At 51.7% G+C, this 22,579-nt stretch overlaps 1 protein-coding gene across 1 annotated transcript; it reads left to right on the top strand.

Moving 5' to 3' along the window:
- The first annotated feature begins 1,322 nt into the window (after positions 1–1,322).
- Positions 1,323–22,287, top strand: SCN4B (sodium voltage-gated channel beta subunit 4). Its single transcript, XM_020886714.2, has 5 exons — positions 1,323–1,791; positions 10,299–10,471; positions 11,919–12,147; positions 13,832–13,961; positions 18,665–22,287. Exons 1-5 carry the CDS (start codon positions 1,731–1,733, stop codon positions 18,756–18,758), a joined length of 687 nt encoding a protein of 228 aa, XP_020742373.2. The 5' UTR covers positions 1,323–1,730; the 3' UTR covers positions 18,759–22,287.
- Positions 22,288–22,579: the final 292 nt, after the last annotated feature.

Below are 22,579 nucleotides of genomic sequence, written 5' to 3' on the forward strand. Positions count from 1 at the left end.
AGAGCCACTGTACCACTATCATAGCTATACCAAATCTTTCTCCCAGGAAAATAAGAAAAGGAAAAAAACACATAGACATCCAGCATTTCCCATACAACCTCAAGGGGTCCATGATCTCTGAATCCCACCAAGAACCCTCAAGTCAAGAAGGTGGGTGGTAGGGGGCTGTAGCAGGGGTCAGGCCATGAAGTGGAAGCAGGTTTCCAAGTGTGAACCAGTGTGCAGACAGGCAAAGGATGGAGGGGCAGGAATGCAGACAGGACCTGCGGTGGAGGGAGGGGGCTGGAATGGTTGGTAGGGGGCCTGAGGAGGAGAGCAGACATGAGTTACTAAACCACCGGGAATAGCACTGGGTGCATGCGTGGGAGAGTGTGCGCTCAGTCACCTCAGGACTCTTTGTGACCCCATGAACTGTAGCCCACCAGGCTCCTCTGTCCGTGGAATTCTCCAGGCAAGAATACTGGAGCGGGTTGTCATTTCCTACTCCAGGGGATCTTCCCGAATCAGGGATTGAACCTGTGTCTCTAGCGTCTCCTGAGTTGGCTGGTGGGTTCTTTACCAACTGAGGCTCGGGAGACAGGCTCCCTTGTAACTCCAGAGGTTCTGGGGAAAAGCCCTCTGACCTGGCTGTGACCACCCACCTCCTACCCCGGGCTAATCCACCCCCACTTCAAAACAGAGGTGAGCCTAGGGGAGTCATCCAGAATTCTGAAGGACACAGGAAACCCTTGGAAGGGGGGGGGGGGAAAGGGAGAGTCGGGGGTGGGAGGGGGTGGCCTAGGTGGAAAAAGGAAGTAGGGATGCCCGGGAGGGTGAATCAGGGCTTGGCCCTAGTGGTAGAGCCTGGCCGGATTCCGTAACCAGGAGCATCAAGATTTCTGAGGAGTCCATGAAGCAATGCGAGAGGTTGGTGTGCGGTGGCGGGGGCAGTTTGCAGTTGGAAGCCGGGTCCGTGGGACCCTTCACAGCTGGGCTTCAAGGCTGCACACACGCGCGTCGGCGGCCGCAGTGTACATACAAGCCCGCACACGCCCACCGGCTGCGGCAGTGCAGGCTGCGGGCGACCGAGCGGTCCCTTCGCGGCCCCGGGAGAGGGAGCCGTTATCCAAACTCGTGTACCCCAAAGCAGACATCGCAGCCTTCCAACACCCGAGAAGCTCCACCTCGACTCCTCCCCAAACTATCCTCCTAATTGGCAGCTCAGCGCACGGGATGCTGCGGGCGGCTGCGGACAGCCCTGCAGTGCCAAGCCGCAGCCGCCCAGCCCGAGACGGAGAGGAAGCAGGGGGGTGTGTGTGGTGGGGGTGGGGGGGAGGCGAGGGGGTTGCTGGGGGTGCGGCCGGCTCCCGGGGCTCCGGGACCTGGAGGCGGGGGCGCCCCGGGCTCCGCGGCGGCCACCGCCCCTCCTGCGGCTGGAGCGCTTCCAGAGCAGAGGCGCAGCGTCGCTCGCCCCGGTGCTAGCTCGGCGGTCCTTCTGGCCCTGCTCGCGTTCCTCCTCCTCGGGCTCCTCCTTCTCGCCGCGCCCCCGGCGGCCGCTCCAGCAGCCGGCTCCTCCTCTCCCTCCCTGCCTCCCCCTCCTCGCGCTCCCCGCGCTAACTTTCCCGAGCCCTGCCCGGCGGCGCAGAGCTCCCCGGCAGCCTCCGGCCCCACTGCAGACCGCGGGCTGCGAGCGCGGGTGTGCCCTGTATCCCGTCCCCGCGCCCCGGGGGCGCTCCGGAGAGAACAGAACGATGCCCGGGGCTCGGGACCAAGGCGCAGCCCGGGAGAGATGGCTGAGCATTGGGCTTTTGGGTAAGGCAGCCCCCGCTTGGTTTCTTCTACCTCTTCTCCCCAACCCTCCCCCCACCCCCCCCCCCCCGCCCCGGGGAGGGGACACTTAGAAGAACAGCACCTTGGACCAGATGGGCTTTGGAGCAGGGCCCCCAGTGAGCGGCTCCCGCTTCTTCCAGGACGCAGTTTGGACTGTTGAGCTGCCGGGGGACCTTGCACCGTCCTCCGCCCCATCCCGCCCGCCAGCCCGGCGATTAGTTCTTTGCTGTCTCTAGTGCTTTCAGCTTCTAGAGCTGGAGCTTGGGGCCGCAGAGGTTTAAGCCGGCTGGGGGAACGTGTCTGGGATCGGGTGTAGGAGATGCCCGGTGGGTTGCACGTGTGGTTGTTGGGATGCTGGTTTCTACCCCAGCCCAGAGCTCCTTGCAACTTGGATGCTTGGTGCCCGGCACTGGCGTGCACCAGTTCAAGGTGGGGGAGCCCCCCTTCCTCCTGTCCCTTTTCTGTTTGGCCTCTCTGCTGTCTACTTCCTCTAGTGCCCATTGCCTTCTCTGCAGACTGGATGGGGTTGGAGGGACTTGGAGGATGGTTCAAGCCCTCCTTTAAAATTTATCTATGTATTTATGGCTCGAGACTTGTGGGAATCTTAGTTCTCCGACTAGGGATTGAATCCATGCACTTGGCAGTGAAAGCACCAAATCTTAACCACTGGACTGCCAAGAAATTCCCCCTTTTAGGAAGGATCCTGTATCTCTTCTTAGGTCAAGAGTCCATGGGGTTGGGCGGTAGGACCTGTTTAACCTGCTCTTGGCTCTTTATTTTTGGGATGAGTATGAAGACTAAGGAGGCGCATCCGGAGAACACAGAAGGAACAGATGATTAGTGTCTATTTTATGCATGATACCTTTGAGCATCAAATTCCTAGAGATTCGGGAATGATATTTAGTAGTCCAGAATGTAGCCTCTCAGAAGTCAAAGCTGGATTTCAGTGTAAGCCGATTCCATCTCTGGCACCTGCACCTCTTCCTGTTTATATTTGTCAGATTTGGCTTTTGGCAGCTCCCCCACATCAGGTTGGGCACACGATGTAAGCATTTGGGCTGAAAACAGGAAGACAGAAGTCTTTAAGGGTGGCCGCTGCTGCTTCTGCCAATGTAAACCGTGTGCTGACCTGTCATGTTAGCACCTGGTGGTGGAGCGGGGATAAAGTATGTCCTTCACTCAGAAGCCACTGCTTTTGTTACATCCCTACAGCTGGTGTTCTCTCTTGGAGCTTGGGCACAGGTGTGCTGATTCCACGGTGACCCTAAGAAGTGGGTCTCTGCGAGTCCTGAGGCTTCTCTTCATGGGCAGGGCACAGAGGCCCTCTGCTCCCCCTCATCCCATCTCTGATCACTGTGGGCATGACAAGGGGAATGGGTCACTGGGGAATTCAAACTCACACCGCCATTAAACTAGCCTGCTTACCAACACCTCTGGCTTCCCTTTCTCCTATTGCCTGGTTGGCTGGTGGAATGCGAGTGCCAGAGTATTCATAGAACCTGTCTTCTGTGGGGAACCCCACCATAGGCCGTGTGTGTGTGTGTGTGTGTGTGTGTTGGGATTTCAGGCACAGATTCTTGGTACTTTTCTCCAGGTGGAAACCCCCACCTCCTCTAAGCACTCTTTGAGCTGAGAGACTAGGGAGGAACAGAGGCCCATTGGAACAGGTTTGGAAGATTCCCTGAGCTACCCTCTGGGTGCCCAGGAGAGAGCAGAGTGATTCGTAGGGGGAGACCAGCAGACCCTAGAACTGGCCCCAGCTGCTCTGCCCCTTGCCCTCTGGTCTGTTGAGGGAATACAACCTGAGTCCCTACCTGGACCTTGCCCAGGCAGCCACAGATAAGACCTCGCAGTGGCATTGCTTTGAGTTTGGCACGAAGACGCCATCCTTGCTCTTGGTCCAGGAGGGGAGATGCAGAGACGACTGGACAGCCAGGTAGAGCACCAGAGCTGGCAGGAGCTTTGGAAGCCACAGCACAGAGCTCCCCTCAGGATGAAGAAACCACGGTCCAGAGAGGGAAGGTGACTTGCTCACTGGTGTGTAGCCAGTTGATGGCCAGGCGGGCCAGAATCCAGGTCTCTGGGGCTTTGTCACACCAACTTGCCTCTCAGTTAACCAAAGTCTGCTGAAGGGGGAAGGTCAGCAGGGGTCGTGCTGATGGACTGAAGAAGCAATGAGCTCGGGAGCCTGGGTGTGGAAGGATAGAGGCTTGGGGGCCCAGAGCTGTTGTTCTCACAACTATGGAAACTGGGTACAGAGTTGTAAGCTCCCAGGAGTCGTCTACCCCTCCAGCTTCCTCTCTCCACATCAAACTCAATCTCCTAGGCCGAGATGAAACTGATTTTTGATCATCTGACCAGACGCTCCTTTCTTAAAGTGAGACACAGTTTTCAAGATGGCAGTATTGCAATTGAGGATAAAAGGGTGTCAGTCCCTTCCTAAGCTTGTAACTGGTAATATATCTGTCCTACCCACTCCTTCCTTATTGCCTGATTTGCTTAATTGCTGTGATCTCTGTGTAATTATCACTTGTGAGGGTGCTCTGTTGCCCAACCCTCTTTCCCTGGGTATGTATTTATTAAGGACTTGTTTAATGAGAAGGCAATTAAACAGAGGGTGCTTAGTCCCACTCAGAGGAAGGAAAAGGAAAAGGAAAGGGTAAGTAAGCAGTTCATGGCAAAGAGGATGGGAAAGCAGGGAAGAGGAGAAAGACCCCAGGTTCGAATCTGGAACTGGGGATTCATTCTTATTTTGGACATGCAGGCTTGTGGGGTCCCAAGTCATTATGGCTGCTGTGGCAGGTGGGACCAACATGCTAGGTAGACCGCAGGCACAGATTCTCCCACCTTGCCCTGCTGCTGAGGGTGTAAGGATCTCTGCAGAAGCCACACCCATTCCATGGCCTGCAAGAGGAGGGGTGGGCACACCACTTGGAATTGTTTGCAAAGCTGGTTTTGTTGAGCATCCAGCGCTGTCTCAGGGGCATGTTTCTATCCCTGCAAAGCTCCTGGGGGTGCGCAGGAAGCAGGCAGGTTGCCTAGGGAGAGGGAGCTGAAATCTTTCCTCTGTCTCTGGGCCCAGGGGCCTTGCCTGGCTCAGCCCTGCCTCCCACAGCCCGCAGGGCCTGCACCCCAGGAGGGGTCTTGTCCTGCTGGCCTCGGCCCACTTTCTCCCTCCGAGCTCTTACTTTGAACCTGACTCCCCTGGGGCCAGAGTGTTTCAGCTTCCCTATTAAAGTCAGCCGAGATTCTGCCTGCCTTGCCAGGCAAGACTGGGGAGCTAAACTTAGAGTGTGCTCCATGCTGGCCCTCTTTCCTCCTCTCGCCCTAAGTTGGGTGCCACTGTACCCGGATATGGGAAAAGGTGGCAGAACATTTCTGCCTTGGCATTTGCCTTGGAATGTCTGATGGTAGCCATGAGATCCCCCTTGGTGTATTTAATGATAAGATTTGCCTTTATAACATTTGCCTTAAAGTTTTTACTTTAAATGGGAGGCCTGAGTCAATCCTTAGACATAATCGCATGAGATGGGAGGGGGCCGATCAAAAAACAGCCAAGAAAATGGCTGTTCTGAGAATGGCTCAGTAGTTAGGGACTTTCAGTGAGCAAAGTTAGGGACTTTCAGTGAGCAAAGACAAGGCTTAGGATTGAATTCCACAGGATCAAGGATCAGAGGACTTGTTCCCACCCATCCCACGAAGCTGGAAAGGGACTCCCAATCTGAAACGCACACAAGATCAATTGAAATTCTAAAGAGTTTAGTTTGGGGCAAAGAAAGTCCTTCTTTATCTGAGGAAGTAACCACATGGAAATAATTACCTCCAGAAAGTAGTACAGGGTGAAAGTATAAAACAGTGCCTGAATGGCTTGGAGATCTTGTTGGCTGACACTGGTCCTTAACTCGAGTGACTTGGTTTCATCTAGACCTAGGCCAGCCCTGTCCCCTTGCCTCCTTTTAAACACTATGCACCTCTACCGGCAGAGAGTCCAGGCCAGAGGGATAAACTCACTGAAGCCCTTCTCATGTTTTATAAGCTCATGTTTTTTTAGCTTTATACCAAGCTTAGAAGGTAGGAAAGACAGGCATCCCTGGTTTGAGGATTTAGCACTTCCGATTTTCTCAAGGTCAGCCGGCCAGGTGGGGTTTGCCATGTGCCTGCTGACATATCATGGTCATCCTGCTGAAGTACCTCTCTGAGTCCTCCAGTGGATCTAGATCTGACCCTGCCCCCTTCTCTGCCCACAGCCCAGGCTCACAGGGAAGAAGGCACAGGAGCCAGGCCTCTGGGTTTCCCGCGCACGAGCCTCCCAGACACGGCTGACAAGACTTCTGCCTGCTGGGAGGGTGTGCAGTGGAGAAGCCAGGCTTGCTCCCCATCTCTGATGCTTTAATTCAGGCAGGACTCTGAACTTCACTGTGGAAACATCTCTGCTTTCCCTCTGTCCCTTCCAGGCTATGGTGGGAATGGTGATGCTTCACTCTGGGAGTCTGGGAGTCCTGAGACATTAGAATTAAGTCATCCACACAGGCGCACACTAATCAGGCGGAAATGCGCACTGTCATGAGTCAGACCTTAGAGAAGTACTTTTCTCCTCTGTCCTGGACTGGTTTTTTGTTTGTTTGTTTGTTTTTGCTTCTATTTAAAGCGATCAAAAAGATTTCACTTCTGATGTTGCTTGGATAGTCTATTCCAGTTGAGGTTGGGGGGGAGGTGTTTGGCTCCTGCTTTGGATCCCCCCATCTCCCCCAGGATCCCGGACACTAGAGGCTGGTGCTCCTCGGAACATGTGCTCAGGCTCCGAGGGAGCACTGTAGGCATCAGGAAGCTCCTTCTGCTGAGTGCTTTCCCATCACCACACTGCACTCTATTCTTTGGTTTGTGGAGGCGGTGGGGGGTGGTGAGAGGCAACGCTGAGGTCTCCCATCAGAAGGTTGTCTTCTTGGGACTTCCCAGGCAGTCCAGAAGCAAGCAAAACTCCTTGCTTCTACTGCGGGGGATGTGGGTTCAATCCCTAGTTAGGGAACCAAGATCCTGCATGCCATGCAGTGTGGCAAAAAAAAAAAAAAAAAGAAAACCAAAATTGAAGGCCATCTTTTAGGCAGGAGGGTGTAATCTCATGCAGACAGCTCCTGTCCATAGATCTCTGGGGCAAGGTGGTGAGGGAGGGGAGAAATGAAAAGAAAACCAGGAACTTTAAGGAGGGCTGGCCCTGACAGCATTGTTCTCTTGGAGAGGCACCGTCTCAGGGTGGTGGAAAGCAGAGCTCGGTCTGTACTCTGCTTATTCCACTCACCAGTTGTGTGGCCTTGAGCAAGTTAATCTCTCTGAGCCTGTTTCTTCATTTTGCATGTTAGGGATAAAAATAATAACTACCTCATTAGGATTATCATGAGGATTAAATGAGACAGTGCCTGTAAAATGCCCATCCTATTTTACAGTCAGTGCTCAATTCCAGATCCACCATTTATTATGTGACCCTGGGCAAGTGACTTAACCTCTCTGAGCCTCAATTGTATCATCTGTATAATGAGAAAAATGATACCCATCTTTTGGCATTCTAATCAGAGTTGAAGTTAATAGGTAGAAATCCTCTAGCACAGTGGGGCCCAAAGTGTCATCTCTGATTGCAGCATTTTCTGGGAACCTCTTAGAAATGCAAATTTTCAGGCTCCACTCTAGGTGCTGGATCTGAAACTGCTGGGGTGGGGCTGGCAGAGTGAGCTGTAATGGCCATCCCGTTGATTCTGACGCTTTGTGAAAGCCACTGCTCTAGAACAACTCCTGGCACAGAGGAGCTGATCAAAGATTGAAGGCTAGTGGAAATGACCCCTCAGCACTAATTGGAACTCTGGTGGGCAAAACCTGCTATTTTAGGATGTAAGGTAGGGCTTTCTTGCTTTGGGATGCTAGAAATGTCTCTTGTTGACCTTTGTGTGTGTGTGTGCTAAGTCGCTTCAGTCGTGTCCGACTTTGTGCCACCCTATGGACTGTGGCCTGCCAGGCTCCTCTGTCCATGGGATTCTCCATACAAGAATACTGGAGTGGGTTGCTTTGCCCTCCTCAAGGGGATCTTCCTGACCCAGGGATTGAACCTGAACCCATGTGTCTTACATCTGCATTGGCAGACGGGTTCTTTACCACTAGCACCATGTGGGAAGCCCCTCTGCTGACCTTAGGCAAGTCACCAAACCTGTCTATGTTCAGTTGCCATGTCTGTAATATGGAGCTATTACGGTACACCACTCAGGGCGTGGGTGTGGGGGTTATATGTAGCCATCATATAGTAAATGCTGAGCATACACCAGCAGTTGTTGACAGTGGCAGGGGATCCTGGACTATGGGCTGTCATTTCTGAGCTTTGTGTTAAGAGCAGTCCACTTTGCCTTCAGAAGTGAAGAGGGACATGAAGAAGCTGAGAGAGTCCTAAGAGCAGAGTTGGGCTTCCAGCTCTCCATGGAGCTCCTCTTACTTATTTATGGCTGCACCACATGGCAGGTGAGATCTTAGTTCCTCAACCAGGGATTGAACCTGAGCCCCCTGCGGTGGAAGTGCAGAGTCTTAACCATTGGACTGCCAGGGAGGTCTCCTCCTTCTAAGTTAAAAAATATTGCCCAAGTGGCGCTAGGCATACTTACCTCATGTATTCAAACCAAGAGGAAACTGGTTTATGATGTATCGATATGATGAGGACATTAAGCTTGATAAAAGAGGTCCTTCCCTGAGAATGAGGATGGGAGCAAGGTTGGCAACTTTAAACCAAAGACTGACCCTACCTGTCTTGGGAACAAGAACAGTTCTGGGAATTGCCTGCAGATTTGGGAGCTGACTGGCCTCAGAGGGGTTCTCAAGTGGCTCAGCCACTGAACCCAGTTAGTTCAGCCAAGTCTCCTCCCATTTTGGGTCTTGGTTGTCCCATCTCCAAAAGCAGGCAGTGGCAACTTAGTGTCTCTAACCTGAAACCACCTGGGTCCTTTAGCTCTGACACTGTGGGAACGCCAGGCTGACGGTCCAAGTAGTTGAGAGAAGCTACAGTCTGGGAAGAGGTGCCAGGGAAACTTTGGCATAGGAGGTGGTGCAGGCAGAGGTCTGCTCTCAACTGCCCACTAGCCCTGGAGTCACACTCCAGTTCACAGTTCAACTACCTCTTTAAGTTCTAGGACTTTGGCCTAGGCACAAGGCACTTTGCTCTTCTGATCCTTATTTTTCCCACCTGTAAAATGTGATTAATAAGACCCTCCTTCCAGGTGAGAGGTGAAGGTGCTATGAGATTGCTCACACGCAGCCTTAGCCAGCATCTCCGCTCAGGAAAAGGTCATTATTCTCAGCATCACTGGGAACCTGAGAAGGACTCTGTGTCCTCACCCAGGGTGACCCTGGTTCATTTAGGGGCAAGGACAGCTAGTCTCTAATTCTGACACCCCACCTCCTCATGACTTTGAGGTACAGCGGGGTTTCCTCAAGGACTCTGTAGGACTGGAGGGCCAGGTTCTCTTACAAGAACTCACGAACTCACAAGGCAGTGCCCAGAGACCGTGAGTGGAAATTCACAGCGATGAATTTCCACTGGCAGCGATGGCAGTGGACTGGAAGGTGTGGGAAAGAAGGGGGGTGGGGTGGGGATGTTCCCAGGATGAGGGGCTGCAGTGGGGCTGCAGGCAGTCGGGGGGCTACTCTGGGTCCAGAGGGGACCATGGGTGCAGTGCCCACTCTTGCCAGCATCCTGTTGCCCTGAGTCAGCCTCCATAAAGTGTCTTCCGCCCTCGCTTTCTCTGCGGTTATTGCTTTATTCCCTCTGATTTCGCGGCTGCTGACTGATGCCAAGACATCCCCGTTCCACCCCACCCTGAGGGATGCCCTCCCGGTCCGCCTTGTCTCTCTTTTCTTCTCGGGGTCCCTGTCGGTGGTGGAGCAAGGTCCAGCGGAGACAGCCCCCTTCCTCTCGGCCCCTTGGGGCAGGTGGGAGCTGCCAGGGTCCGTGATGAGCGGCAGAGGAGCCGGGTTCCTGTGTCTGCCGTTTTCCTTTTAGCCACCTCAGGAGACCCACTCAGTCTCCGAACCCCCCCGCCCCGCCAAATCTGGAAAATATCAAGAGGGGGTGGCGCACAGTCCCTGGGGAGACTCCCAGCGCCAACAGGAGGCGCAGGTTCTGCACTTGGAGGCTGCAGGGACCACATCCGCTGGTTAGGGGGCGCGGGCTCGCGGCACGGAGGCCGGGACCTGGTTTTCCTGGGTTGGGGTGACCCCTGGTGGTCACTTAGAGTGTCACAAGGGCTACTAACGCTCAGAAGTCCGTCCGGCTCAGGCCAAGAGGGAGAATGCATCACGGAGGTGGTCCAGGCAGAGTCGGTTAAAGTAAAGAGAACCATCTTCCTAATGTTGACACGGAGGGCAAAAGAGACTCCCTGCCGGACCATGCCACTCCTTCCAGGCCTGCAGCCTGGAGGTGCCGGTGGGTTGTACTCAGGGAGGTGGTGCCCCTCACGCAGGTCTCTTCCTGCTCCCGGTGTCCCTGTCGTTGGAGGTGTCTGTGGGAAAGGCCACCACCATCTACGCTGTCAACGGCACGGAGATCCTGCTACCCTGCACCTTCTCCAGCTGCTTTGGCTTCGAGAACCTACACTTCTGGTGGTCCTACAACAGCAGTGATACATACAAGATCGTAAGTAGACGGAGAAGGGATGGGACAGCTCAGATCCTCCTCCCGGGTTTGTCCCCTCACCCATGCCGCCCACCCCAGGCTATGGTCCTTTCTGGACTGACCCCTCGATGATGGCCCCCAGGGACCTTTTGATGCACCTTTTGTCACCCTCACCTTTTATTTATTTTAAAAATAAATGAATTTATTTATTTTGGCTGCACTGGGTCTTTGATGTTTTCTTTCGTTGCAGCTAGTGGAGGCTACCTTCTAGTTGTGGTGCACAGTCTTCTCACTGCAGTGGCTTCTCTGGTTGTGGAGCAGGGGCTGTGGGGCACGTGGGTTTAGTAGTTGTGGCGCATGGGGTTAGTTGCCCCATGGCATGTGGGATCTTCCCGGACCAGGGATTGAACCCATGGCCCCTGCATTGGCAGGCAGATTCTTAACCACTGGACAACTAGGGAAGTCTCTCTCCAAGTATTCTTTCCAGAGCCTGTCTAGACGGATCTATGTGGGAAGGATGCTTAGATTTTTGTTGCCAGAATTTGGGGTCTGTTGGAATTCCTGTCTAGAGTCCTCTGTCTGCTCTGATGAAATACCTGAAACTTGGTTAGCTTGTGTAAACATTAATAATTTAATTAAAAAAGGAGAAGAGACAAGACGTTTGGAAGACTTGGAGAGGGGGAATGAGAAGAGTCCAAACAGAAGAATGGCTGGGGAATGGGCCTTGGAAGGATGGAAGGGGATGCTGGAGAAGAGAAGGGTCCAGGGCTTTGACTGGGGGTGGGAATGGAGAGTCAGCAGGTGTTTTTTTTAAATGTTTCTTTATGTATTTGACTGCACCACATCTTAGTTGTGGCAAGCAGGATCTTTAGTTGTGGCATGTGGGATCTAGTTCCCTGACCAGGGATTGAACCCAGGCCACCCTGCATTGGGAGTGTGGAGTCTCAGACACCGGACCACCAAGGAAGTCCCAGCAGGTGTTTTTTGAGTACTCTGCAACCTAGTAGGGGACTGGAAGTCACAAGAGACCAACTCTGGATGTAATTAAACAGTGAACTCAGAGGGTGCCGACGCCCTGCCCTGTGGGATTGATCCACATCTTGATGGAGGGTCAGAATTCAGGCAGATAGGGGATGAAGTGTCAGCAAAAGCTGGAAGGAATGACAGAGGGAAGTGAGTGTGGTATTAACAGGCATTTATGTGGTATTAAAAGGTTTTTATGAAGAAAGCAGTAAAAGTCATGCTACTTCTAGGGAGACCTTAGTAACAGAAATTGGGTTGAGCCTGAAGCAAGTAAAATCCAGGTTAGACAGACAGAGCTATCGATAAGCGTGGGAAGCCAAGGGGAAGGGCTTTTCCTGGCCTGGGCAGGGAGGTGCCCAAGGAGTGGGGTGGAGTGATGTCATGACTCTAGAAAGGACTCAGATTTTTTTCTTGGCCACCTCTTTGCTCCCATCTTCCCACACAGCTCATAGATGGGACTGTGAAGAATGAGAAGTCGGACCCCAAGGTGAAAGCAAAAGATGATGACCGCATCACTCTGCAGGGCTCCACAAAGGAGAAAATGAACAATATTTCCATTTCGCTGAAGAACCTGGAGTTCAGCGACACGGGCAAATACACCTGCCATGTGAAGAACCCCAAGGAGAATGATTTTCAGCACCAGGCCACCATCTTCCTCCAAGTTGTTGATAAATGTATGCAATGGGTCTGGGACAAGGGCAGTGCAATTGGAAGGATGGGGTGGGGGTGGGTACCCAACTCAGGGTAATGGTGAAATGGCCCATGTTGGTGTTTTCTTTCACTTTATGCTTTTAAGGGCAACTGGAGTTACATCTGGAAACTTGAATAACTTAGTGTGAATACTTATTCTCTGTCACTGAATAGCTTATGATATACACTGAGGCCCTCTGAGCCTTGTTTTCCTTGTGTGAAGATCTGCTTTCTCTTCGGGTTGCTGTGAGAGTTCCAGAAGCTAAATGGAAGTGTGTTGTGAAGTTCTCCTTATGTGTTGATTATTACTACTCTTGTGTATTCTGTTTGCAACAGCTGATTGAATGCCATGTAGGACCAAAAAGTGCTATGAATGATACACAGTGTCCTTTCTCAAAGAACTGACAGGTCAGGGTAGGCCAGGAGACAAGTAAACACATAACTGAAAGGGGGCAAAGCATGCAAAGACAAGGCAACAGAGATTAAAAAAATATTTATCTATTTATTTGGCTGAGCCAGGTCTTAGTTGAGGCATGTGGGCTCTTAGTTGCCACATGTGGGATCTAGTTCCGTGACTAGGGATCGAACCAGGGCTCTCTTCATTGGGAGCTTGGAGTCTTAGCCACTAGACCACCAGGGAAGTTCCAGTAGAGATTGATACGAATGGTCTCTCCCCTCTGAAGCTTAAGTCCCGGTTGAGGGGATTCCAATCCAACAATGGTGGAACAATTAGACAATGAGGAAACACATGATGAGGGTGTCCCATGACCCCGACACTGGACGTGTTTAGAGAAGGGGCTGAAGGAGTTAAGACTGGGTGGGCATCATGGAGAGGGGAGCCTGGAAGGCTAGCGAGGCATGGAAGTTGAGAAAAAGGAAAGAAACTTGCTTAGGCATCCTGATTGTGTTGCGTTTCTTGTTTTCCTGGGCTCCACTGCTCTCCTGGATGATGTGGGATTCCTGCAGAGAAGATGCTCATGATTCTGTAATTTTTTGGAGTTAGGGCCATTAGGATTCTCAGGTGGGTTGGATATAGGGGTTTGAGAAAAAGAGAGGAGTCAAGGATGACTCCAGGGATTTTGGCCAGAGCAACTCAAAGGATGGTGTTTTCTCAGCAGAGATGGAGGAGATTGTGGGTGGAGCAGGTTTGGGAAGTGGGGAGTTCAGTTTTCAGATGAGGGAACTGAGGCTAGAAGGGTTAAGTGACCAGCTGTAGGTTACCAGCTAGTTAGTGACTGTGGACATCCTGTTGTTGAAATTCAGGTTACCTGGCTCCTGTGTCTTCTGGCCACATAAGAAATATTGCAGGGAGATTCTCAATTTTTTTTTCTGCATGGGTAAAAGGAAACCTAGAAGGAGGCAATGAAAGTTTCATGCTTGAGGGTCAAATCAAACCTGGATGCTGTGGTCCCCAAGTCTGAGTTATTCCAGGACTTGTGTGGGTGTCTGCGGGAGGGTGTATGTGTGGAGCACAGGGGGAGAGGGACGACTTCCTGTTATGTCTTAGCCTGATGGATACCATAGTCTAGCCTCTCCTGCCTCCTGCTGGGGTGGGCGTGTCCCAGAGGCCCAGGTTGGAGGCTGGGGAGCTGTGGGGCTGCCATGGTGCTCCAGGTGACTCCTGCTCTCCTTCTCCACCCCTCTTCTTTCCCTTCTCTGACCATGAAGTGGAAGAAGTGGACAACACCGTGACCCTCATCATCCTGGGTGTCGTGGGCGGGGTCATTGGGCTCCTCATCTTCATCCTGCTGGTTAAGAAGTTCATTGCCTTCATCATCAAGAAGACTCAGGAGAAGAAGTAAGTTGACTCCTGCCTTCCCACCAGCCCACCACCCATTCTCATCTCATGGGTGTTCCCAGCATCCTCTCATCCACCATCATATAGCCCCATCTGCCTTCATCCTTCCATCTATCTCCTAATCCCTCCTCTCTTCCTAATTCTTCTACTCTCTTTTTTATCCTTGCCCCACTCCTCTCATCTTTCAGCCTGATTCTTCATTTCACTCCTTTCTCCCCATCCGCTCAGGACATGTTTATTGAATACACTGACTTCACTGAGAACATACCTACAACTCATCTGCTCTTCCTCATTCCCCTGTCTTCTTGCCCATCCCGTTATTTGTACCACCTCAATCTAAAGTCCTACCAAAGGCTTTAAAATGTCTTTTTTTTTTTTAGATCAGGGGAAATATGAGATTCTGCATACAGAAACTCTAAAATGGGAAGATCCTTCTAGGGTGATAGGAGTCTTTTATTGTGAAATTCTGAAAATTCAAATGAAGGAGAGAAAAACAGTCTCAAAAGGCTGATATGACTACCCAGGAAGCCCTAGGATAAGTTCAGGTGTAAGGACAGATATCTGTAAGAGGAATGAGAAGAAAGATCGGGAGGTACAAAGGGTGCAGCCTACACTCAGAACTGCCAGAGCTGGCAGGTTCCACAATTGAAAAACCACAGCTGCAAAACCCAGAGCAGAACAAAGGCGTTTGAAAGTTGTGTTCTTGGCAAGAAAGATGAGATGAGGCAGGCCTGCCATTGAAGCAGAGAGGGTGAAAGTAAGTAGGAGAAGCAAGGGAGAAGCAGAAGACGGAAGGAGAAGCTCTGTTGGGCTTGGCTTCGTGCTGTTTTGTTGAGAAGAAATTAGGCTGAAAAGGGCAGAAATGCCACTGGTCAGAAAGGAAGGCAGCTGAAGGCCGGGAGAGAATTTTAGGGATTGGCATAGGGGAGGGAGAGCTGGGAGGACTGGTTGTGATGATGAACTCTTGGGCTATCTAGCATCATGGCTAGAGGCTGGGAGGATTTCAGAGATCTTGAGAGGGGCCTGGAGCATGGATTGGGACCAAATTGTGTTTTTAATCATCAGTCTTACTATTGCTGGTGAGAAAATTTGGAGAACACATTATTCAACATATGGTTTAAAAGCACTTGGGAAAGAAAGCAGTCATCCTTGGGAGCCACCATGAGTTCACTGAAAACAGGGCAGGCTAACATTTTCATGCTAGTGCACAGTTGGATCAGGAGGACGCTACATGTAATAGCACTCCCTGTCATTCACATGCCTCTACCATGTGTTAGATACTCCATCAGGCATTTAAAAAAATAAACCATGTATGATTTTATTTTGAAGTTGAGCAAAGTGAGGCTCAGAGTGGTTAAGTGACTTGCCCAGGGTCACACAGCTAATAAGTGATAGAGCTGGGATTTGAAGTCTGACTTGTTTGCTTCAAAACTTCAACTATTGCTGCTGTGCCCTACTGATTCACAGCGGGGTGGGATCTAGAGTTCAGTAAATCATTCTTTCGTTCGGTGGCTCTTTTTGAGATGCTGTGTGCAAAGTACTGTGCCAGGCACTGCAGGAAATTCTAGAAGGAATGAGATTCTGCCCCTAAGTAAAGAAGACATGTGCAGAAATCAGTGTAACAGGAGGTAGAGGAGTTAGGGCTGGCCTAACCCACTCCAGGATTCTTGCCCGGAGAATCCCATGGACAGAGGAGGCTGGCTGGCTGCAGTCCATAGGGTTGCACAGAGTTGGACATGACTGAAGTGAGCATGCATGCCCACACTCAGAGAGGTGTGAGAGAATGTTGAGGGGGTTCAGGACAGGGTGGAATAATAGTGAAGGATTTCTGGCCAAAGAGACATTTGTGGTCAGCCTTGCAAGATGGATATGAGTGAAGAGAAGGTTGTTCTGGAGGGGGAGCTGCTGAGAGCAAAGACAGACAGCCTGGGAAGCGAGCATGTTGTGGAGAACAGGCATTTGTGGTTGCTGTTGTTGAGAGAGTAGAGGTGGGGTCAGGAGGAAGGGGGGAAACCTACAAAGGAAGGGTGGGTTTTGTAACCCACCTACAGACCCTTGAGGACCCTTGAGGCTGAGATTGGCTTTTCTCTGACCACAGGGGAGCTGGGGAGGGCTTTCAGGGCCTGGTTCCATCAGAGGACCTGGAAGAAAGGGTCTGGCGTTGGTGGGCACAGGGAATGGGTAGGCAGAGGTTAGAGGTGGGAGACAGGCCAGGAGGAAGCCTGAGAGGGTCCTCTGAGCAGCGAGTTAGGCCTGCATAACAGTAAAGAAGAAGAAGAGAGGTGTGGGGCAGCATCTTCTGATCAGTTCTGGGCTTTCACATGTGAGGGTGTTCCCTCTGCCTAAAATGTCTCCTCCCTCTTTTCCTGCTCATCTTTCTTGGTCTCAGCTTGAACAACGCTTCCAAAGGGCCTTCCCTGACCCTATAAGGAGCCCCCCTAGGTTGAGTCCCTCCCTGGTATGCCCCACCCCCATCCTCTCATTTACTGCATTGTACTGCAGTTTCTTGTTTAATAGCACATTCCCTGGAAGACTGCAGGTTTTTGGAGTGCAGGCACCTTGTCAATTGGACACCTTTCTAGCCTGACACAGTGCCTGGTAGCCAGCAGGGTCTTTGGAAAGAAATATGGATGGTTAGGTGGATAGGAATTGGCTAGACTGACTATCCCTTAGGTTTAGAGATAGATAGGTAGATAGATAGATGATAGACTCATCTGAATAGAGGTCTCTAGTGGTATGTCACAGGGCTCTGTTTGTTCGTTGTTATTACTGATTTAAACTACACTAAGAATGACATGGGCTTCTCTGGTGGCTCAGGAGTAAAGAATCCACCTGCCAATGCATGAGACTCAGGTTTGATCCCTGGGTCAGGATGATCCCCTGGAAAAGGACATGGCACCCACTCCAGTATTCTTGTCTGGGAAATCCCATGGACAGAGCAGCCTGGTGGGCTACAGTCCATGGGGTCAAAAAGAGTTGGACATGACAACAACAGGAATGATACACTTATCAAATTTCCAGAAACCTAGCAACTGTGTTGGATGGAGAACAAAATTGGGATCTGGGAGGATCTTTTTTTTTTTTTTTTTAATTGAAGTATAGTTGATTTAGTGTTGTGTTGGTTTCCTGGAATCACAGCAAAGTGATTCAGTTGTACATACCTACATATTTATTCTTTTTCAGATTCTTTTCCATTGTGGCTTATTATAAGATATTGAATATAGTTCCCTGTGCTATACAGTAAGGCATTGTGGTTTATATATTTTATATATAGTAATTTGTATCTGTTAATCCCTAATTTATCCAAATTTATCCCTCCCCCTTTGGCAACTATAAGTTTTTTTCTATCTCTGTGATTTTCTGTTTACGCTTTGTAAAGAAGTTCATTTCAACCATACTTTAGATTCCACATGTAAGTGATATCAGATGGTGCTTGTCTCTCTGATCTACTTCACTTAGTATGATAATCTCTATGTCCATCCATGTTGCTGCAAATGGCATTATTTCATTATTTTTATGACTGAGTAATATTTCATTGTACACATGCACCACATTTTCTTTATTCATTCGTCTATGGATGGACATTTAGATTGTTTCCATGTCTTGGCTGTTGTAAATAGTGCTGCTATGACCTTTGGGGTGCATGTATCTTTTTGAATTAGAGTTTTCTCTGGATATAGGCCCAAGAGTGGGATTGTTGGATCATATGGCAACCTATTTTTAGTTTTAAAAAACTAAACCTTGAAACTGTTTTGCATAGTGGCTGCACCAACTTAACATGCTCACCAACAGTGTAGGAGAGTTCCCTTTTCCAGATTTAGGAGGATAGGCTGGAGGTATAGACTAAATCCTGCAAGATGAAATTGATGAAGATGAAATGTTAAATCTTTCCTGAAGGCCTCAAACTCAGCTACACAAGTCCAGGGTGAGGCTAAGATGTAGTTTAGTGGCAGAAGCCATGAAAAAGACTTGGAAGTTTTCATGAGCTGAAAGGTGGGAGTAATGTAGCAGTCAGGTCTTCTCTGGAGAACCTGTGCGGCCTGGCCACTGCTGTTGGGGGGTGTTGTACTTAAACTGGAACATGCCCAGCACAGGGTGGCTGGGGTGGTGACATTCTGGGGGGTATTCCCATCTAACCATCTCTCCTTCCTTCTGCCCCATCCCCCCACCCTCTGCCCACACCTGGCTGCCCCTTCCATCTCATTTTTCTATACCTAGTCACAGTGAGCTTTAGGAGGAAGGGCCTGCAGGGCCCTGGGTGAGGACCTATTTGCCCTGGGCATACTGCCTGCTGGCCTGGACCCTTCCCCTGGCTTGGCACAGCCTGACATCTACCTTTGTTTGGCCTCCCCTCATTACTGACCCCTGGGAGGAGTGACTGGTACCCTTGCTTTCTGCCATGTTGAGATGACCTGGTGATGCTAGCCTTACTGAGTACTTCCTGTGGCTCAGGCACTGTTCCAAGTGCTCCCTGCCTCCTCCCAGCAATCCCATGAAGAAGGGGCCATTGCAGCCATTTTTTAGATGAAGAAATGGAGGCGGAGAGTGGGCGACCTGGCCTCTGGCTACAGTGGCATACAGAAGGCCAGGGAGAGGCTCCAGGGCTGGAACCGGGGGCCACGGCCCCGCCTCCCACACACTTTTACCCATCCCCTGGCTCTTCCTCTCACCACTGCCTCCCCCCTCTCCTTTCTCTCTCTCAGGAAGGAGTGCCTCGTGAGTTCCTCAGGGAACGATAATACCGAGAATGGGTTGCCCGGCTCCAAGGCGGAAGAGAAAGCACCAACAAAAGTGTGAACCCTGCTTGGGGCCAAGCAGCTGCCGGGAGCCTCACTTTCCTGTGATGAAACCGATGCTTGAGCCGTGTCCGTGACCCCATGTGCCTGAGAACATCTGCTGCTTGGCTCAAACTGTAGTCTTCCCCGGGCGGGGAGAAACTGGGGTCCTGTCCCGCCTGCCTCATCCCCTACCTCCCACCAGGGCTCCCCAGGGACAAGGGCTGGCCGGGGAAAGGAACCTGCAGAAGGTTCTGGAAAGGAAAGGAGGGGCTGGGGCGGTGCGGATGGCCTGTTCCCCGACACCGGGGTAGATGGTCTTCAGCGCACCCCACCCTAGATGAGGAGCACCTTGGTTTTCCTCCTGATGTCTCTTTGTGAGAGACTTGGGGGGGTCGGCGAGGGCTGCCCCAGTAGTTGGACCCTGAGTATGGAGGACTAAGCCTTTTATGGTGGGAGCGGCCGGAGGACTCTCTACAGGCTCTGGGGGTGGGGGCCGCTGGAAGGATCCTGCAGGGACAGGCTTCGATGGACACCTGGTTCCCCGTGTCCCTCCCCCGACTCTGCCCCTGGGTGCCTGCTTGCCTTGGTTCCCCACACCCCCACCCCCATGCTGCTCGGAGGCTCTGAAGATTCCCAGCTAGGGCTGCCTCTTTGTCTGAGGGGGTCCTAGTCCACTTGGCCTGCTTTTCTAATCTCTGGGCTCCAAGGACTCATGAAGGGGTCCCTCAGTCCCAGAGCACTGGGCGCCACTTATTCCTTTCTGTTTGGGGCATCAGGGCTGCAGCGGTGGGCCTCGTGGCGGCAGAACGCCCACCACCGCTGGCTGCCCCTTCTCCTTGGCCTGGCAGGACCGTGGCCACTCGTGGGAACTCCCAACCGGCTCCACCCTGCTGCTCTTCCTCCGAAGCAGCAGGTGGCGCCGTCTTGCTTGAGGAGCTGCTCCCTCCTGTGTTCCTCTCGCTTCTCCCCGCCCAGGGTTGTTCACCTCCATCCCTGGGTCAAGGCTTGCCTTCACCTCAGGGACCCTCTTGCTTTGGATGAGAGGGCGCTTGGGTTTGCTGGCTGCTTCCTGCTCATCTGTCCCCTCCATCCGCAGTCTGGGGTCGGGGAGGGGCAGGTTGAGAGTGCCCACAGTTTTCCTCTGCTTTTCTGTGCACTGGTTTGCACACCCCTTGTGTGTGGGGCTAGACTGTGCCTTAGCTCCTGAGTCCTGGCTCATAGCGTCCTCTGCCCCCTCCTTCAGCCCACGTGGAACAGCCAACTCTGGTGGGGCCCTGGTGAGGGGTCCCCAGCCACCCACACTCAGGGTCAGGCAAGAGACCGGGGAGCTAATGCCCCCGGGCCAGTGGCTGAGTCCTGGAGGCCTCTGCCAAGTGCTCCTAGGGCCCTGCCATGTCATGGTGTTGGCCCTGTGGGTTGATGAAGTGGAGGATGGACGGGGTTGTGATCACGGAGGAATCCACCATCTGCTCCCACCCACCTCGACCTCTCATTAAATTTCTGACACTCCCTCCTTTGGGGCCCAGGGAGGAATGAGAGGGGATAGCCCCTTTTCCAAAGTGTGTGGGGACTGCCTAAGGGCTCTCCCTGCCAACAATCAGCAGTGAACGTCCCAGCAAGGGCCCATGCAGATCTGCCTCCGTCCCTGTGTCTTCCTTCTCCCATCCTAGGCTCAGGTTCAGGCTTTCCTGTCTTTAGGAGCAGACAGGCCAGAGCCACCAGTTATTCGGGAAACTTCTCCAGTTTCCTTCATGCAGAACCACTTTCTTTTCCTTTCCCAGCTTCAGCATTTGGACAGGCAGAGTGTCTTGGGCTCCTCTGACTTCCCTGAGAAGGAACCAAGGCATACAGAGTATGGGAGAGGGAGAGCATCATCCTCTCTACTTCTGGGTCTGCTGCTGACTCATAGGCAGATCATGTACCTTCTCTGGGCTCAACTTTCCCTATCTGTAAAATGGGTGTAATAATACCTACTCCACAGGACTGTAAGACTTGTCAAGTTTTGGTTTAAAAAAAAGTCTTTTTGGCTTGGAAAGGGATCTAGGAGTTCAGGTATCATAATTAGAGGGAGTGTTCCAAGTCCATCCTGTCCTCTGTGTCCTGTCCCTATAGTGCACACACTCACACACACATATACACACATTCTCACTCTCTTTTCTGTCTCTGTCTTCCCACCCCTCCCCCTTAGAATTATTTTAGCCTTTGTAATGTTAGAAACCTTGACTCTGATACTTAAAGCTTCTTGTCCATGGCTTTTGTTTGGTAGTTTTCCATAGAGGTGATTGGAACTCTAGAGAGGGACACTTTTGGTTGCTCCAAGGCCTGAGGGCTCATGGCTACTGGCATTTAATGAGTGTGAGGGCTAAGAATGTTCAACTCAGTCCCCACAACAAAGACTGTCCTGCCCCAAGGCTGATTATACCCATGGAGAAACTGGCATGAATTTGCAGTGGAAGATATGTGGGCAAAGCCATCTTCCCAAGCAGACCCTCAGCACATGCAGGTCTCTGAGAGTGATCTTCAGGGGCTGGTGAGGGTGTTTTCAGGGTGTGTGGGCTAGAGAGAGCATTCACAATGTTTAACTTGGGAGCGCAGGACACATGCAGTTTCGCTGATGCTAAAGTCAGGAGACCACAAGCAAAGTCTTTCTCACTTCCCCTTTCTTGACCCCCAAGTAGGACCTGAGCATTCCAGGCCTTGGGATTCTCCTGGTGTAGGAGCTGTGCAGAAGGCAGCCAGAATGAGCCTGGAGAGGTCTGGGAGGACAGCTGGTAGAGCTCAGACTTTCACATCTGGCTGGCTGCCCACAGCTGGATGCAAAGGGAAGGGTGTAAGAGCGAGCTCCTGAGATGGGAGCAGCTGAGGGTGTGTCTCTGTGGACTGAGCGTGTGGAAAAGCATGGCTGTGGGGTGGGTGGGCCGTTCAGGGGCGTGGGGATGTGTGGAGGTGTGTATAAAGACTGAGTGTGCCTGAGATGGGGGAGATTCTGTACATTTCAGAGCCCTCTTTCCTGGCCTGAACTCTACCTGTTGGGGCACCTGGAGTCTGAGAAAGGAGAAGAGACAGAGGGAGAGACCAGCTGTGCTCCTGGGCCCCATAACACCATGATGCCATCTCACTGTCACAGCTGCCGTCAGAGTGTGGTGGGGAGGGGGTGCTAGGAGAGGGGACTTCTCTGGGGGAAATCCTACAGCTTGCTTGACTACTGTGTCCCAGGGAGTCCCTACCCTCCCACCTCCCACCTGATACGCAGTGCTTTCGACTATCTTATGCATGGTTTATCCCTCTGGCTTGGATAACAACAATACTCATAGTCAATTTCCTGTATAACTATAGATCAAAACAATGCAGCACAAACGGGCCTTGGGGGGGGGGCCTCAGATCTGCGGGTGCCTCTGGGAGGCGCAGATGTGCACACACCAAGCACTTACTTGTGTTCAAGCACAGAATGAATGTGAGCTGACTGTCTTGCCTTGACAACATGTTTTGCTTTGTAGAATTTTATTTAGTTTTGCCTTGGATGAAATAAAAATTATGTTTAATAGAAACAGTTTGGGGTTTCTATTTTTGGCTAATTGGAAGTTGGGGTCCAGTTTCATTACTTGCCAGCTGAGCCTCAGTCTCCTTGTGTCTGAAACGTCCCCTGCCTTGGTGAGATACTAGATGTAAGAAGTCTAAGAATGTCTGGTGTGTTCATAGGCATTCAGGTTGTATTAGTGCTGACAGTGCATCTCCTTCCCCAAAGAAGGTGCAAAGATGGCCCTCTAATGCTGAAATCGTCACCAGGGCCTTCCCTGTACTGATGACCTCGGCAGTGATTCTGGTACCACTCAATGTCAT

This window comes from Odocoileus virginianus, chromosome 10 (assembly GCF_023699985.2).
Source record: "Odocoileus virginianus isolate 20LAN1187 ecotype Illinois chromosome 10, Ovbor_1.2, whole genome shotgun sequence".
NCBI lineage: Eukaryota > Metazoa > Chordata > Mammalia > Artiodactyla > Cervidae > Odocoileus > Odocoileus virginianus.